This window comes from Esox lucius, chromosome 2 (assembly GCF_011004845.1).
Source record: "Esox lucius isolate fEsoLuc1 chromosome 2, fEsoLuc1.pri, whole genome shotgun sequence".
NCBI classification, from domain to species: Eukaryota; Metazoa; Chordata; class Actinopteri; order Esociformes; family Esocidae; genus Esox; species Esox lucius.
In genome coordinates this window covers 38,273,506-38,291,799 of record NC_047570.1, presented here as the reverse complement: position 1 = coordinate 38,291,799, position 18,294 = coordinate 38,273,506, and the positions used below count along the sequence as shown (strand labels likewise).

The 18,294-nt window shown below is 45.2% G+C and overlaps 1 protein-coding gene across 1 annotated transcript in view; it reads left to right on the top strand.

Moving 5' to 3' along the window:
• LOC105013563 (filamin-B) overlaps positions 1-18,294 on the top strand; it is an 81,680-nt gene that overhangs the window by 12,596 nt on the left and 50,790 nt on the right. Inside the window, exons 2-4 of the mRNA XM_034295723.1 lie at positions 16,897-17,145; positions 17,363-17,457; positions 18,095-18,242. Coding sequence (XP_034151614.1) covers positions 16,897-17,145; positions 17,363-17,457; positions 18,095-18,242 — 492 coding nt within the window. The remainder of the gene's footprint in view (positions 1-16,896; positions 17,146-17,362; positions 17,458-18,094; positions 18,243-18,294) is intronic.

Genomic DNA, 18,294 nt, shown 5'->3' with positions numbered 1-18,294 from the left:
TATATTTCCCATTGAGCTGTAAAACTACTAGGGGAGAATAATGTCTGACATGTCAAGTGCAGCGTTTGACTGTACAGCCACTGCATGAGCTGATTGGCAGCGTGGATGAAGATTGTCAAAAATGCATGCAGAAAATTTTATTTATGTCAGCAATTTGAAACTTATCCCTTTAGGATAAAATATTACTTTAAGTTACTATAACATTTTTATACTTGCTCATCGTTATCGAGGGCATCTTGAGCTAAAATGAGTGTACAAGCCAGTCTATAAAGGCATTGTGGTGTCCTTTACATCCAGTCTGTATAGTTAATTGTGTTTTACGGCCAGTCTACAATGTCAGTGTGGTGTTTTGCAGCCAGTCTATATAGTCAATGTAGAGTTTATTTTTTTAGACTGGCTGTAAATGTAGTGTTTTACAACAAGTCTATGAAGGTAATGTAGGGTTTACAAAGTCAATGTGTATATAGAGCTTACCTTTATAGACTGGCTGTAAATTTAGTGTTTTCCTGACTGTCTATAAAGGTCGTTTTTTCCTGACAGTCTATAAAGGTAATGTAGTGTTTTACAGCCCTTGTTGATAGTTTTGAAGCATGATAAACTTCCATTCCTCCAGTGGTCAACAGGTATGAGAACCACATTAAACATGTACCCAGCAGAAGTATGGCAAACAAAGCAGTTTTTCTCTGTCCTGGTTTCTTTGCCCTGCACTTATTATTTTTTTCTTCATTCTAAATATTTGTACCTGTCTCTCTCTCTGTACCTGTCTCTCTCTCTGTACCTGTCTCTCTCTCTGTACCTGTCTCTCTCTCTGTACCTGTCTCTCTCGCTGAACCTGTCTCTCTCGCTGTACCAGTTTGTCGGAATCTCTGTCACTTTCATAGGTATCAGTGCCATCCAGGGAGAGCCTAATGTATTGTAGGAAAGAAGGGAGAAGAAAGACCACTGTCTGAGATTACATTGCCCCAAACAGGAGCTTTCAACCCTGGTCAGGAAGGGGAAACCGAGATGGGGCCGAGAGGCCCTGCAGTCAACACACATCCCATAATACTTCAAGACAGTGTTTCCTGCAGGATTCAATGTTAGTAGCAGGGGCACCAATTGCCCTACAGAGGTCTGGGAGCCATTTATTTTTTTCCATGCTTCTGTATTAGTTGTTCTTATATCTTTGCACTGGCTTCCAGTCAGTTACAGAAAATGTTTAAAGTGGTGCTTTTATTCTATAAATCACTGAAAGGTTTAGGCCCCGAATACATTTCTGGTATGTTTGAAGAGTAGAAACCGAGCAGGGCTCTTAACTCCATGAACACAGGTCAGCTAGTAGAGCCCAGAGTCCAAACTAAACATGGAGAAGCTGCGTTTAGCAGTTATGCTGCACACTATTGGATCTTAGATGTGCCTCAAACACATACATTCTTAAATTCAGGTTAAAAACACTTCTGACTGAGCGCTTAAACTTAACCACAATTTTGTTTTATTGTTATGATGTTTTTATTTGTTTTACCAATAAAATATTTTCCAGCAATGCAAGCTCTGGTGCTATCAGAGGAATAACATCTGCTGATGACGGATAATGCAAGTTCTTGTGCTGCTGTTTAGACATCGATGCTGGGTATTATCTCACAAAAGGACTGACGAGTTTATGCTGGAGCGCGAGGACTGAGATACCCGGGTGGTTCAGTAAACAGTTATGGTGATTGTAATTCATTAAGGATGAATATAAAATGCATGTACAGACAGGGCATGAATGTCCTCCTGGAGAGAGACCAGTAATACATTGATGCAATGATTATCTCACAAAGGGACTGACAGGTTCATCCAAGCATTGGAATGAGAGGGTTGAGATACTGGGGTGGAGAGTCCCCCTGGAGGATGCTTTTTAAAAAAATTCTATTGCGTTTTATATTTTTATTTTCACAGTAAAGCACATTGAATTGCTTCTATGTATGTATTGTGCTATACAAATAAGCTTGCTTGCTAACAACTGTTCCTTGTAGCTAGATGGGAGCAAATTTAAAGGCAGTTTAAAAAAAACAAAGGGCTAAAACAAACCGTTTGGATCCATATCCAGTGTCTTACTGTATAAATCAATGTGATGGATTGAAACACACTTATGTTGACGTGATTTCCGCAGGACCAGGCCAAGTTGGCAACATTTCCTTTCCCTTTGAAGAGCTTCTCGTTTTGCCATCAAGGCTTTTATTACAGCTCCTCCCTTTTCTTGGAAAAACTAGCTAGTACCTGTACCTGTAACATTACTTACTACTGTAATGTAACATTACTTACTACTGTAATGTTACAGTGGAACAAACGGCAGCTACTGCTTTTTCGTAGTAGTAGCTACAAGCTAGAGCTCTAACCGTGTAGGAGGGCAGGTGCCAGCATTACCACGTGGCTGACCTTGGACAACATGCTCTCACTCCCCAAAATATTAGAAACCGTTAGATTGTTTGGGCATTGACTCAGCAGTTGTCGCTGTATAGCAGGAAAACACTGCTGCCTGAATACAGACCGTTATACAACTAAAACCCTTCATGGATGGTCAGAAAGAGAGGTGTTAGGCTGGCTGTAGGCATTGTGCACTGCTTTGGATTCAGAAACAATGGGAATCTTCTAGTTCAGTGGTTCATACTCTGGGGAGCTTTGAGAAAGCTTGCCTACTTTTGTCTAGGTTGACAGTTATTGATGTTGTCCAGAGCAGAAACACTAAAACAGGCCTTTCTTATGTCCCAGTCCCAGGAACTCCAATGTTGTTTTGATTGTCATGATTAATACACTGTTGAGGTGCTTCCTTGCCTGGCGGGGGACCCCGTTGCCTGGCGGGGGACCCCGTTGCCTGGCGGGGGACCCCCTTGCCTGGCGGGGGACCCCGTTGCCTGGCGGGGGACCCCGTTGCCTGGCGGGGGACCCCGTTGCCTGGCGTGCTCTAACGTGAGACTTCTCCGGCGTGCTCAGACTTCAAACTTGATATTTTGGTTATGTTCAGACACATGATCAGACATGACTCATACCATACACTTCATTCTCTCGCAGACACCATAATTGTGGAGAAGGGTGATTACATTGCTTCCAGACAGGGTCTTAGGTTACCTGATTGAAGTCCTTTTTGGCTACACTTCATTGGGTCTAATGTTAATGACATGTTCTCTGAGCTTTACTACAGAGATAAGTGACTCTTACCTGGATGGCTAAAGGGTGGGGCTACAGACTGTACAAGGTTAGGTCAAGGCATTCTAATATCCCGTAACGCTGTGCTACTATTTACCCAGGTATCAGCTTCCACGTTCAGGTGTACTGTAGTTCCTCTGGGTCTAACTGGAGGTACTCTGGTTCATCTGTCTCTAACCGGGAGGTGCTGTAGCCCCTCTGGCTGGAACGGGGAGGTGCTGTAGCCCCTCTGGCTGGAACGGGGAGGTGCTGTAGCCCCTCTGGCTGGAACGGGGAGGTGCTGTAGCCCCTCTGGCTGGAACGGGGAGGTGCTGTAGCCCCTCTGGCTGGAACGGGGAGGTGCTGTAGCCCCTATGGCTGGAACGGGGAGGTGCTGTAGCCCCTCTGGCTGAAACGGGGAGGTGCTGTAGCCCCTCTGGCTGGAACGGGGAGGTGCTGTAGCCCCTCTGGCTGAAACGGGGAGGTGCTGTAGCCCCTCTGGCTGGAACGGGGAGGTGCTGTAGCCCCTCTGGCTGGAACGGGGAGGTGCTGTAGCCCCTCTGGCTGAAACGGGGAGGTGCTGTAGCCCCTCTGGCTGAAATGGGGAGGTGCTGTAATTTGTGCACAATGTGTGTGCTGGATTTGGAAGACATGACCTTGTGTATTTAATTGTGAAAAGCTGTCTGAGCAGCGAAACAAACTGCTCTTGTATTTTTCTACTAGCATGACTTTGCTGTTTCCTGTCCTTGGGTTTTCCCTCAGAGCCAGCCCTTTTTCTAGAAAGATCTCTACCAGCTTTGTGTTGTAGGAGCCAAACCTTGTGTGTGACTGTGGTCACCATGTCAGTGACAGAGTTAGAAACGCCACCGCTCCTGTCAGAGCGTCCGCCATCACTATGACATCACTGGCCTCAGTTCCCACAACACAGCAGCTCTTTCTGTACTCCCCCTCCTCCTCTCCCTTTTCCCACTGCTACTCCCCCCCCCTCCCCTCCCCCCTTTGTAGTTGAGGTTTATGCTGTGAAGACTATATGAAGTAGTGAAGACATGCCGGCCCGCCGGCCCTGCTGAGAAAATGTTATAGAATGATGACATCATAGCCTTGAAATAAGTGTGTAATGATGTCATAAACACTATGCCTATGGGCCTTCATCAGCACAGCAGAACCGCTGATTACCTAGCATAGCACCATATCACGCACCACTCTAAGACTTAGCATTGCACTGTGATCAGACTCCTCCAAGACACATCACTGCACCATGATCACAGATTTCTCCAGGACCTGGCATAGCACTGTGATCACAGACCCCTCCAAGACCTAGCATATTACTGTGATCACACAGTCTGTATCTGTTTATCTGTGTCTCTCTGTGTGTCTAGCTATTCATTATGGTTTGAGGCCAGTAAATAGCCCAGCCAGCCAGGGTGGTTTGTGGTTTTGCATTTTTAACAGCTTATTGCTGTGTAGCTGAATGTAAGGGCATTAGGATCCATACTGATGTCCTACAGCCACAGGTTTCACTGTGTTGTTTGCGTTAATGCTTCTTATTGCCTGTGCTGTGCTCCCTCTGACCTAAATGATTTTGAATTAAGCATCCACACACACAGACACACACACACAGACACACTGGCTGTACAGACATGACTTGTTACAGAACTTATGTTGTGAGAGTTTTTATTTTTAACAGGAGCAGGTTCTATGTGAACTGCTGTCCTTCCTCCTAGTACATTTCATCTCTACATTTCATCCCTGTGTGTGTGTGTGTCTGTGTGTGTGTCTGTGTGTGTGTGTGTGTGTGTGTGTGTGTGTGTGTGTGTGTGTGTGTGTGTGTGTGTCTGTGTGTGTGTGTGTCTGTGTGTGTGTGTGTGTCTGTGTGTGTGTGTGTGTGTGTGTGTGTGTGTGTGTGTGTGTGTGTGTGCCTGAGCCCGTTAACCCAGTGAGTGACCTGACTGCTAATGAGGTTCTGGGGCTCATTGTTCTCCCGTGTCCTCATTGGCTCCCTGAGGTGGTGATCTCATCGGGGAGGAATTCCCTCCTAGGTACAGGACTGTCTGGGTGATGGGGGTGGGTGGAGTCAGTTACACTGATACACCACCAGGGGGAGTGACCAGAAGGCATCCTATAGAAGTGTTAAAGATGACGCCTGGGATTACATCACTTCAGTAGTTAATCGAACCAACCGAAATGGGTCTTTTATTCCAGCAGTTCAGGGGGGGGGGGGGGGGGGGGGGGGGTGGGGTTCTACCATGTTGGGTTTCCTGGAACCAATTAAGGTCACATGTTTCACCTTCTTGGCCCAGTGTTTCCATATGCCAATATTTCAGTTCTGCCCAGGTAGAAACAGGGATTTTGTTTAGTTGCAGATGGCTGACACTGGTTTCTGTCAGTGAGATAACCACTCACTACAGATACCTCGCTCTGATGTCGAAGCATTGGACAGATCTGTGTTGAGGCCGACAAGTGGTCAAATTAAATTCCACCTTAGATTAGTACAGCACTGTTGCACTTCATTCAAATAATGCATTTCTGGAATTCAAAAATATCACCAGTCTGGTGAGCAAAGAGAAGATTAATTTGCGTGTGACATGGCTAGCTGAATCGTGTGTTAGTGTCTCCCGGGTCCCATGATCACACCGTTTAAAAATACTGAGCACCTCCAAAAGACTGACTGTATTAAGTGGTCTCTGTTTGTGACCTCAGCCTGTGAAACCAGGTGCCGAGAGACACCGACAAAAAGAATGTGACTGGTGGGAAGTCTTTAGATATTTTCCCACCAATCACTATCGAAAGGAGGTTCCGGTGTGTGGCAGGTTTCCTGGGAAGAGGGGATGCACCGCCCCCTCAGTTTTAATTGGCTAGAGACGGTTGTCCCTAATTTCTGCCAAACCAATGATTGGCTTTGCAACGTGGTGCTTTTTCAGCATTAGTGGGCCAGTGTACTGCAGACCCGGCTTGGTGTCCTACCACTCAGTCACCGGACTGGTGCTGCTGAGCAGAGGGCCGGTCCGCGTTTGATTCCATCCTAACGGAGGGTCATTTTCCAGGGTTGGACGTTCCCGGCCCATTCTATTGAATATCGTTCTATGGGGTTAACAGGTGTCCTGGGAAAGGATGTGTGTGTTGAGCGCGCGCACGCACACACACGCACACACACACGCACACACACACACACACACACACACACAAACATGGGCGCACAAACATAGTCAGGACAAAGGCTTTTGTGTGGTTCTCACAGAAACCTGTTTGGAGTTGACTGTGGCACAGATGAGAGGAGCAGAGCTCACAATAGCCGCACACACACACACACACACACACACACACACTCGGGCGCACGCACACGCACGACAGTCACACCAACAACACAACTTATTCAAACACACAAACAACACAGCTGTCTGATGCGCACCCACACAACAGTCAGACAAATGCATTATTGTACTTAATGTTATCATGAATCATGTTAGTTTTGGATAGTAAAACCAGAACATTCAACATAGTCAGACACTCAACCACACACAACCCGCTCAGACACACCTCTCCTCTGACATTTTCTCTTGTCATACTACCTCTAAAAACCACATACAGAAACCAGAGATTCCTGGAGTGAGAACCACTTGTGTTTTCTGTCTGAGGGTTTGAAATGCTTAGCAGTCATGACTACCTTCTCCCTTTCTCTCTCTTGCTCTGCGTCACATTTCCCTGAGTTGGTCTTGTTCTGCTGTGCCAGTCTGAGCCTCCATGCCAGGTTGAGGCCACCTACCAGGCTAAGAACTGCTGAAACGGCACCAAGGCTCGCTTCCCAAATGGTAGACTACTTTAAGGCCTACAGCAATGGCCTTGGTACAGAGTGTACTAGGTAGGGAATGTGGTGTCACTTGGGATGTTCCGCGGATGATGGTGTTGTTCCGCGGATGATGGTGTTGTTCCGCGGATGATGGTGTTGGTCCTGCCTGTTAGGTGGTGGAGAGGTCCATGTCAAACTAAGATGTTGAAACTTCGGTACTGAAATGTAGAAGAATATGGTCTCAGCCCGCTGTGAAGTAGGCATGTCATCTGCTTACTTCCTGTTAACCGACTGCAGGTGTGTCCGGAAAGACACAAACACACACACCGACACACACACTCACACACCCACGCAAACAATGACATCACCAGACTGGGACCAGATTGACGCAAACCAGGCTGCTTGGAAACCTGGTCATTTATCTGAATGAGTGTTCCAGTGTGTTTAACCACAAGACTTGAAAAGGCTTGGACAGTCTTCTTCCTCTCCTTTGTCTCCTCACGTCCAACCAGCTCTGAGAAGGACAATAACAGATCTGTGGAGGGACATTAATTTTGTCTGCCGTTTGGCTCCTTGTGAAGGCCAGTGGCATGATGTGCAAGCTGAGATGTTTCTACAGTTGCCTCATTGCAGCAACTCCCAGCTGGTTCGGGAGAGTCAAAGATCAGAGTAAACATTATTTGCCAAGTGGATTTCGCACCAATCCAAGATTTTACTTGGTGTGATGGTGCTGCTAATGGTGGAAGCATATGCAGTGGGGAGAACAAGTATTTGATACACTGCCGATTTTGCAGGTTTTTCCACTTACAAAGCATGTAAAAGTATTTTTATCATAGGTACTCTTCACCTGTAAGTGACGGAATCTAAAACAAAAATCCAGAAAATCACATTGAATGATCTTTAAGTAATTAATTTGCATTTTATTGCATGACATAAGTATTTGATACATCAGAAAAGCAGAACTTAATATTTGGTAGAGAAACCTTTGTTTGCAATTACAGAGATCATAAGTTTCCTGTAGTTCTTGACCAGGTTTGCACACACTGCAGCAGGTATTTTGGCCCAGTCCTCCATACAGACCTTCTCCAGATCCTTCAGGTTTCAGGGCTGTCGCTGGGCAATACAGACTTTCAGCTCCCTCCAAAGATTTTCTATTGGGTTCAGGTCTGGAGACTGGCTAGGCCACTCCAGGACCTTGAGATGCTTCTTACGGAGCCACTCCTTAGTTGCCCTGGCTGTGTGTTTCAGGTCGTTGTCATGCTGGAAGACCCAGCCACGACCCATCTTCAATGCTCTTACTGAGAGAAGGAGGTTGTAGGCCAAGATCGCGATACATGGCCCCATCCATCCTCCCCTCAATACGGTGCAGTCGTCCTGTCCCCTTTGCAGAAAATCATCCCCAAAGAATGATGTTTCCACCTCCATGGTTCACAGTTGGGATGGTGTTCTTGGGGTTGTACTCATCCTTCTTCTTCCTCCAAACACAGCAAGTGGGGTTTAGACCAAAAAGCTCTATTTTTGTCTCATCAGACCACATGACCTTCTCCCATTCCTCCTCTGGATCATCCAGATGGTCATTGGCAAACTTCAGACGGGCCTGGACATGCGCTGGCTTGAGCAGGGAGACCTTGCATGCGCTGCAGGATTTTAATCCATGACGGTTTAGTGCTACTAATGGTTTTCATTGAGACTGTGGTCCCAGCTCTCTTCAGGTCATTGACCCAGCATCATTGATGCCCCACGAGGTGAGATCTTGCATGGAGCCCCAGACCGAGGGAGATTGACCGTCATCTTGAACTTCTTCCATTTTCGAATAATTGCGCCAACAGTTGTTGCCTTCTTACCAAGCTGCTTGCCTATTGTCCTGTAGCCCATCCCAGCCTTGTGCAGGTCTACAATTTTATCCCTGGTGTCCTTACAGCTCTCTGGTCTTGGCCATTGTGGAGAGGTTGGAGTCTGTTTGAGTGTGTGGACAGGTGTCTTTTATACAGGTAATGAGTTCAAACAGCTGCAGTTAATACAGGTATTGAGTGGAGAACAGGAGGGCTTCTTAAAGAAAAACGAACAGGTCTGTGAGAGCTGAAATTTTTACTGGTTGATAGGTGATCAAATACTTATGTAATGCAATCATATGCAAATTCATTATTTAAAAATCATACAATGTGATTTTTTAGGATTTTTTTTATTCCGTCTCTCACAGTTGAAGTGTACTTATGATAAAAATGACAGACCTCTACATGCTTTGTAAGTAGGAAAACCTGCAAAATCGTCAGTGTATCAAATACTTGTTCTCCCCACTGTAAGCACAGAATACAAACAATCTGTGTGAAATTGATAACACAAAATGGATGGCAAGCATAAGATAATGGAGGTAAGGGGTGAGTATATCATAAGATAATGGAGGTTAGGGGTGAGTATATCATAAGATAATGGAGGTTAGGGGTGAGTATATCATAAGATAATGGAGGTTAGGGGTAAGTATATCATAAGATAATGGAGGTTAGGGGTGAGTATATCATAAGATAATGGAGATAAGGGGTGTGCATGTCATCGCCAAAGCCGTTCTGCTTCTTTTTAAACTGCACAACCCCAGAGGAGAATGCATTCTGCAGCAAACAAACACGATTGCGCTTGCAGGATTCCTACCAGCCAAAGTGTTGTCATGTGCTGGGTCAGCTTGCTCCACTCTTTCACACTGGTTCTTAGGATACTGAGACACTGAATAAAATAGCTAGTTATCAGCAAGAATTAGGCCTTATATGTTACCTCAACATACATAGGTGCAGATAAAACATGATACCATATATTATAGACGCCATATGTATTGTATGATATACAAAATATACTCTGATTCTGCTCCTTGATTTATGGGGCTAAAGGGGCCTTTCAGTGACCCCATTCCCTCGACGTCGAGCACCAATCGGGAAAATATATTGGTTTCTTAAGGGGAATAGCTGTTTTATATTAACTCACAGAGTTGCCTTTAACAGGTGTTTCTGCCCTGCCGTGAGTGACAAACTTTTGGGTGTGTGAAATCTTTCTGCCCCGCTCAGGTTTTTTGCGTGCGTGTGTGCGTGTGTGCGTGCGTGCGTGCAGCTACTCTTAAATCTCAGATTGGGAATGCCCCAGTGAGAGCTGAGAACGGCCCTGAGGGACGGGTGGTTTGTCAGGTGATGAATGATGGATTCAGGTAGAGGAGTGTCACACGGTCTCCAAAACATCTGAAATTGCAAATGATGCGTGCTGCCATAGAGATCAGGCATTTACAAAAATACACTGATGGGCCCTATTGTTTTGTGATTGAAATTTTCTTTGTGAATGTCCACCCAATTGTAGTGTGTTTTCTGCTGCAGGGTGGTATACTGCAGTGGTATTGAACTCTGGCCCTTCAAGACCGTTTCAGTACATTGTTTTAATTGCAGCCCTCTAATCAGGGCTTATTTAGGGTTAAATCATTAGAGGCTGGAGTAGTTAGAAATCGGGGCATTTGGTGCCTGTTTTAGAACAGAACCTGAGAACCCAGTTGGTTTTAAATCTAAAAACCATGATCATTAATATAAAATTGATCTAGTATTCTACACAATGTCTGACTACGTTTTAATCCCCAGTGGCAAACCCTTGTAGTTGTACTTTGTAGCGCTGCCTGTAGCGTGGTGTCAGCAGTGGGACTCCCGGCCCTGATCGCGGTCTTCTGCGTGGGCTCACCTGTCCGTTGATCTCATCTTTCTTCTCAAATCGGGGCGACACAAAGCATCTGTCATCAGCAAGTCATTTAGCAGATGTTCTTATCCAGACCAACTTAGAGTAGTGAATGTATGCTTTTTAAAATTTGAAGATGAAGTAGATCTCTGTTTCACTGTTCATGTTGATTTGAAATTCCTTCTCTTTTTTTGAATGTTCTAAGATATGGGTATACCATCCTGAGATGCCAACAGGAAGTGTCACGACACTTTCTGTTCTTGGAATGTGTCCCTCATTTCCCCCCCCCCCTCGTATCATTGTTGTCTTGGATAAAAAATGTTGTCTCTATAGCAACTTGGATAACAAATAAGCAACTTCCAAAAAACCCTTCTAAGGTTTATCTTCTTTGGGGTGATATGTGTTGTAGTTTGGAACTTGAAGTGGTGTTTTGCAGCTAAGGGTTGTCTTGTCTGACGGTTGGCGATGAGAAATCTTAAGTATATTTAAACTAATTTCTCAATCATTTAGCTTTTTGGCCAGATGACTGGAATCTTATCTGCTAATCTGCTTTGCACAGTCTAACACCATTTGCCAAAGGAGATTAAATATATGGACCAACAACAATGAAGTCTTTATTTTTTGTAGAGTGTATTATGGCTAAAGTCTTTAAATTGACTTGAATGCAAGGAACTCCTGTTGTATTAAATATCGCTGACAAACAGAATCTCAGCGACACCTCAACTGTTGTTTTAACTGCTGCTTTACTTCTGGTTTGATTTCCCCTCCAATCTGCCAAGCTCGGGAAGGGTATCATGATTTACAGGTATATGGTTGTTTGGCTGTGGGCCTCTTCAGCCACCTTCCATAGTGAATTTCCAGATGTGATGTCTGCTCTCTGAGCCGGTGTCAAGCAGATGACCTGTGTGTACTGGGAGGGTTTCCACTAAAGATCCGTGTTCAAAGACCACATTGGATTCTACATATCATGTACAACACTGGCCCTTTGTGTTTTTCTCAGGGTTGATGGGTTCAAGCGGTCACATGCAGGTAGTCTACAGTTCTTCCATGTATTTACTTACTCTCTCTGGACACATGCTCACTTCCATGTTTCCTTAGACCCGGGGGTTTTGAGGTCGTCACCTAGAATTTGTGTTCCAAAGCTAACTCCCCTGAATCAACTTGTCAACTAATTGTCAAGCCCTTGACTGCATGATTCAGGCTAGTTAAGGGCTACAACAACGTTAGATTTCTTGGTGTTAAACCAGATCTGTAGTGGCTTGTCCAGATTCCCCTGGTGTCTGCTGTCTGTTAGTGGCTAGTCCAGATTCCCCTGGTGTCTGCTGTATGTTAGTGGCTAGTCCAGATTTACGACAGTCAAATCTCTATCCCATCGTTCAAAGTCCAAAGCTGTCATTTGTGCTTTTTCTCCAGATCTCATCTTTCCTGAAATGAAAAGGATTCATCCAAACCTGTATGAAAACTCAGAAGACTGATTTATCCTATCCGGAGTCTGGGTCCGTCTGGGTCCGTTGTTCCCCTGTTCTGTTCGTCCCCCTGGTTGATTCTGGAGGTGTTTTTAGAGACTTGGTCTGGATCATCTTAAATATATCAACATATATAAAATCCGGTATCTGGAACTTGCATTGACTTCTCCTTTGGAATGTCGGAAGAGGAGAGGCATTTATTTTGTCTGTACACAGCAGCAACATTAACCTCTGACCTCTAACTGGAGAGAAGAATAGTCGCTCTCTTTCTTGGTCTCTCTCGCTGCTCCTCTGTGTCTCTTTCGACTCTGTGGAACAATGGCGTTGCCATGGTGATAGCCTCATTCCACCATTAAGGTCTTTGTCAGGATGCCTCAGTGTGATATATATACACACACACACACACACACACACACACACACACACACACAGCCTTGTCCAGGGAAACCCCTCAGAGATGGACTTAGCAATGCGGTCCTTTACATCTTTGATGCAGGAGTGTCTGTTAGTTATTACAAGGAATTCTGCAAACTTTCCCTTCAGTCATGACCGTGGTTGTCTTCGTTGTAGACCATCGGATGTAATTTCCCTTCAGTCATGACCGTGGTTGTCTTCGTTGTAGACCATCGGATGTAATTTCCCTTCAGTCATGACCGTGGTTGTCTTCGTTGTAGACCATCGGATGTAATTTCCCTTCAGTCATGACCGTGGTTGTCTTCGTTGTAGACCATCGGATGTAATTTCCCTTCAGTCATGACCGTGGTTGTCTTCGTTGTAGACCATCGGATGTAATTTCCCTTCAGTCATGACCGTGGTTGTCTTCGTTGTAGACCATCGGATGTTATTTCCCTTCAGTCATGACCGTGGTTGTCTTCGTTGTAGACCATCGGATGTCATTTCCCATCAGTCATGACCGTGGTTGTCTTCGTTGTAGACCATCGGATGTAATTTCCCATCAGTCATGACCGTGGTTGTCTTCGTTGTAGACCATCGGATGTTATTTCCCTTCGGTCATGACCGTGGTTGTCTTTTGTTGTAGACCATTGGATGTACTTTCCCTTCAGTCATGACCGTGGTTGTCTTCGTTGTAGACCATCGGATGTAATTTCCCTTCAGTCATGACCGTGGTTGTCTTCGTTGTAGACCATCGGATGTAAGGTGCTTTTCCCAGTCTTCCGCTCTCTGAGTTGGCTGTGACTGAATGTCCGGAATGCGGACTGTTTTTCTATCTTTCCGTTAGTAGTGTTATAATTTCTAATGACAGAAAATAAGATGGTCGGTTCCAGCTGTCTGTTCAAAGCCAGAGGGTTTAGTATTTACCCTGATGTGGTGGTTCTGTACATGAAGCCCTCTGTGCTGTAGCTACATCAGTTAGCCTCTGTGTGGTTCAAATCTGTTTGATGTAGCATGGGCCATGGCTAGTCAAGGATGGATGGAACTCTTTACAATGCTATGCTTTCATTTGGTTTATTATTTTAAATCACACAATTTCATGGTAAAATATAGATTGTCCATTTTAATTTGACCTGTTTATTAATATAGTGTTTTACCATTCAGAAATGAGGACACATTGTTTACCTAGTCCCCAACTTTCAGGGCAATGAAAGCTTTGGGACAGTTGTCTTGACAGATGTTTTTGGGAAGTCAGGTGTGTTTAGTCACATTTGTCCAAGCTTTAGAGAGCTGTCAATGTCTTTGCTTTATACTATGTGTCTGTCAACATGATGATCAAAGATATTTCCCTGACTGACAAGGAAGCCATTTTGAGGCTTGGCCTAACCCAAAAACACATTTTAACATAAATAAAAAGGAAAGCAATAGCTGTCCAATTAGTTTGGATGCTACTGCTTGTACCGAAGTACACAAGATGATTCCATAAAATTCAGAATGAACTATGCTGCTGCTATCAGCAGTTACATCATCAACGAAGACAAGTGAGCCAGTTCCATTGGCAGCCATCATACCCAAAACACCTCCTTCACCTTATCTCACACATGACTCCTTTTTTCTGCTGGTGAAGTCTTGCTTGGTGACTTGATGTAAGTGACTCACATCACAAGTCTATGCCCTGGAGACCATTATTAGAGTTTTATCTTCTTCCGTCCATAGTAGAGTTTTTTTTTTTTTTTTCAGGGCCAAAATTGTGGGGGGAAAATTATGCTCCAGAAATAAATAAGTATGAACATGTACAGCAAAATTGTTTAACAACAACTGTAAATGAAAGCAATGCAGGCCTGTCAGAACATAACCTGAGAAGATGCACATTAATACCCTCAAATTATAGTTTAGTTTAAGATTTCGACCGATGTCGTAGTTGTTGTTTGTAGACCCATTACTGCGATTATTGGAAATAAACTGCTGTTCATCCAGAGCGCTTTGGGTTGGCTCGATCTGCTTTCAGTGTCAGCAGCTTTTTGACGAAGTGTGTGTCAGACCCGTCCCCTTGAGGACAGTGTCTGCAGGTTTTCACTTCTCCTTGGCACTTTTTTTGATCAGTCTGAAACTCCTGTCACCCAGTTGTATAATTGGACACGTTGAAAAGAACCCAGTCAGCGCCGTGCCCGATGCCCCCTTCTCCTCAACTCTGCCAGGGAGGCCTTGGCTCCGTCCCCATGTTCTGGACAGGCCTGTCTGGTCGGTTATCCAGACGTGTGGGTGTAGACACACTGAAAGGGTGGGGGAGGCGGGTGGGGGAGGCGGACGGGGGCCGGAGGGTTCAAGCCGATAGGGTGTCTGTCTGTTGAGGGAAGAATTACGGCCCCGGGACGGAACTCTGGAGGACTCTGTATTCCATGTTAATATTACGGTTTTGACAAACCCATTCCCGAGATCTGGAGGAAAAGAAGGTCAAACATGGAACATCAGTGATAGATTGTTGCTAGGGATGCATAAATATATCGGCCAGCAATGGGACTTTTACAAAAACGATTGTTGCTTGAGTCACAGGTTTTGTTCATATTTTTTCTGTGTCATAATTTTGTTTGTCTTAATGGGTCTGAGGAGGAACGAAACACGTACACATTTCTCTAAATTAAATTGGTAGTGTTTCGTTTTTTGGAACCCTGTGTTTCCCAGCATTTGCTTCCTTCAGCAGGACCAGAGGGTTTTTAGCTGGGTGGGGCATATTGACATGCTTAATTCTGAGCCCAAATTCCACATTGAGTTTGCTTTCAAGTAGAACGTTACTATTTCCAAGGCCTCAATGCAAGGACACTTAAGAAGCTTATCAGTAAACACCCACACTCACACTGTGTTCAAATGGGCTGAGAAAACGGGTCTCTGTTCTGCTCTGGGCCAAAGTTCAACTCTACTTACCATTGTTTTGTGTCCACACACACAGGATGTTTTGTCAGAAATGACTGATGGTGCCACACAACGAGTTGCGCGCACACACACACCTTAGTGTAGGCTGAGAAGAGGGTGTGTGTTCTGGGTGGAGTCTTCCAGGTGGGGCAACATCCTGCTCTTACAGAGAATGAGAATGGAGGTGGAGCTGCCAGAACAGTAGGGGGAAATGGGAGGAATGTGGAGCGCTTTCAGCTGCGTCTGCTTGGAGGAATGTTTCATTTGACCTTCGGGAATGTCAGCAGTCACCCCCAGCTTGAAGATGTCACTTGATTATTGGTTCCTTTCTAGGTGGCACTTGATATTGTACTACTTTATAGTGCATTACTTTAGACCCAGAACAGTAGAACTCATGTTGAAAGTAAAGCGTGAATGGAAAGAGCAGCATTTGGGACGCTCAGTTTAAACTTAACATTCCTAAACTGTTAGGGCAGATATTGTGCAGTGGGGAAATAATATCTTCAAAACAAATCACTGATTTCCCAATGGTTTAGTATCATCTCTTCTCTGGGCTGCACTTGTGGCCCTGGGTGGTCCTGGTGTTTAAGCCTCTGCCTTCTGTCAGGCCAAGTGAAGGGAATTACCTTTGCCTTTTTATAGCTAATGGTTTTATTCCCCTTCTGGTTAAATCCAATTATTCCCATTTCTGTGATATCAAATTGTGACATTACAACTTTACTAAGGCAAGTTCCTAACTGGCTGGGAAGATTTGGAGATTCTCAAGTGCTTCCCCCGAAAAATGTGCCGGGAAGAAGTACTCGTACCAGTGGGTTCAGGGAATGTTCAGTATAAAGAGGTCAGAGGGAGTGTTCTCAGTATTAGACTTTAAGGCATTGGGTGTTGTTCAAAGGGGCTCATGGCTGTAGACTTGGATAATTCTGGTTCTGGTACTTTCTGGTTTTCACAGATCAAAACCAGGGAACAATTTAGACTTTCTTCTTCATCCAGTCAGTAAATTCACACCTGAGGCTGATTCTGGGCATGGTTAACAATCTGATGTTCTCCCTCTAGACTCTAAAGCCATAGTGGACGGTAACCTGAAGCTGATTCTGGGCATGGTTAACAATCTGATGTTCTCCCTCTAGACTCTAAAGCCATAGTGGACGGTAACCTGAAGCTGATTCTGGGCATGGTTAACAATCTGATGTTCTCCCTCTAGACTCTAAAGCCATAGTGGACGGTAACCTGAAGCTGATTCTGGGCATGGTTAACAATCTGATGTTCTCCCTCTAGACTCTAAAGCCATAGTGGACGGTAACCTGAAGCTGATTCTGGGCATGGTTAACAATCTGATGTTCTCCCTCTAGACTCTAAAGCCATAGTGGACGGTAACCTGAAGCTGATTCTGGGCATGGTTAACAATCTGATGTTCTCCCTCTAGACTCTAAAGCCATAGTGGACGGTAACCTGAAGCTGATTCTGGGCATGGTTAACAATCTGATGTTCTCCCTCTAGACTCTAAAGCCATAGTGGACGGTAACCTGAAGCTGATTCTGGGCATGGTGTGGACCCTGATCCTCCACTACTCCATCTCCATGCCCGTCTGGGAGGACGAGGTAGATGACGAGGCAGAGAAGAAGACCCCGAAGCAGAGGCTTCTGGGATGGATCCAGAACAAAGTGCCTGATCTACCCATCACCAACTTCAGCAGAGACTGGCAGGATGGCAAGGCCTTGGGAGCCTTGGTGGACAGCTGTGCTCCAGGTGTGTGTGTGTGTGTGTGTGTGTGTGTGTGTGTGTGTGTGTGTGTGTGTGTGTGTGTGTGTGTGTGTGTGTGTGTGTGTGTGTGTGTGTGTGTGTGTGTGTGTGTGTGTGTGTGTGTGTGTGTGTGTGTGTGTGTGGTGGGGGGGGAAGGAGCCTCCATATCACAGTTTTATGTATTTTTCACAAAGCCTCTGTGACCCCAGATTTTGATCTGCAGGTCTCTGTCCTGACTGGGAAACCTGGAACAAGACGCCAGTGGACAACGCCCAGGAGGCCATGAGGCTGGCAGACGACTGGCTGGGTATCCCTCAGGTGACAGGAGTTTACATCACAGAACATCAGCTGTGTTTGTTCTGTCTTGGAGCCAGACAGTTAGCCCCAACCTCTTCTGTGTGTTTCAGGCTGATAAACTGATAATTAATAACATTTACATGTAAGACTGGGATCCATTTGTCCCTGTTTTTTAGACTTTTCATAAGTCCTTAACAGTGCTTTGGTTGATGTCTTTGAACGACACATACCGATGAATTAGAGATCACAGGTGAACCTTCCTACCTCGTGTGCTGCAATGCCTATGAAGAACCAAAATCTTTATGCAAATGAATCATGGAACACACCCAAAATCGCACCTCTGAAAACAACAGGTCTGTTCTTTAACTCTTCCAGGGGCTATAAAAGTATATCTAGAACTGACACAAAATATTTCCAGGTCAGGCAAAGTGCCTTGGGATGTCACCACTAGGAAACAAATGGTTTGGAAGGAGAAATGATTGAAACGTCGATATTTTAAGATGTTACATCATGCAGGGGCCAGTGTTTCGCCGGCATTTCGCAAGAGCCATAGTGAATTTGGGTTCCAGTCTACCTATGGGTGTCAGTGATTGTTTATCAGAACTACCTCATGCTTGGTGTCTGTAGATTACTGACTTGCATCTGTCTGTTGCTGTAGGTGATTGCTCCGGAGGAAATCATTGATCCCAGTGTGGATGAGCAGTCAGTCATGACATACTTGTCCCAGTTCCCCAAAGCCAAGCTGAAGCCTGGAGCCCCCCTGAAACCCAAACTCAATCCCAAGAAGGCCCGTGCCTACGGACCAGGTAAACAATCTGCTCCTTCCATATGACTGTGCACCATTGGACGGGTATTCAC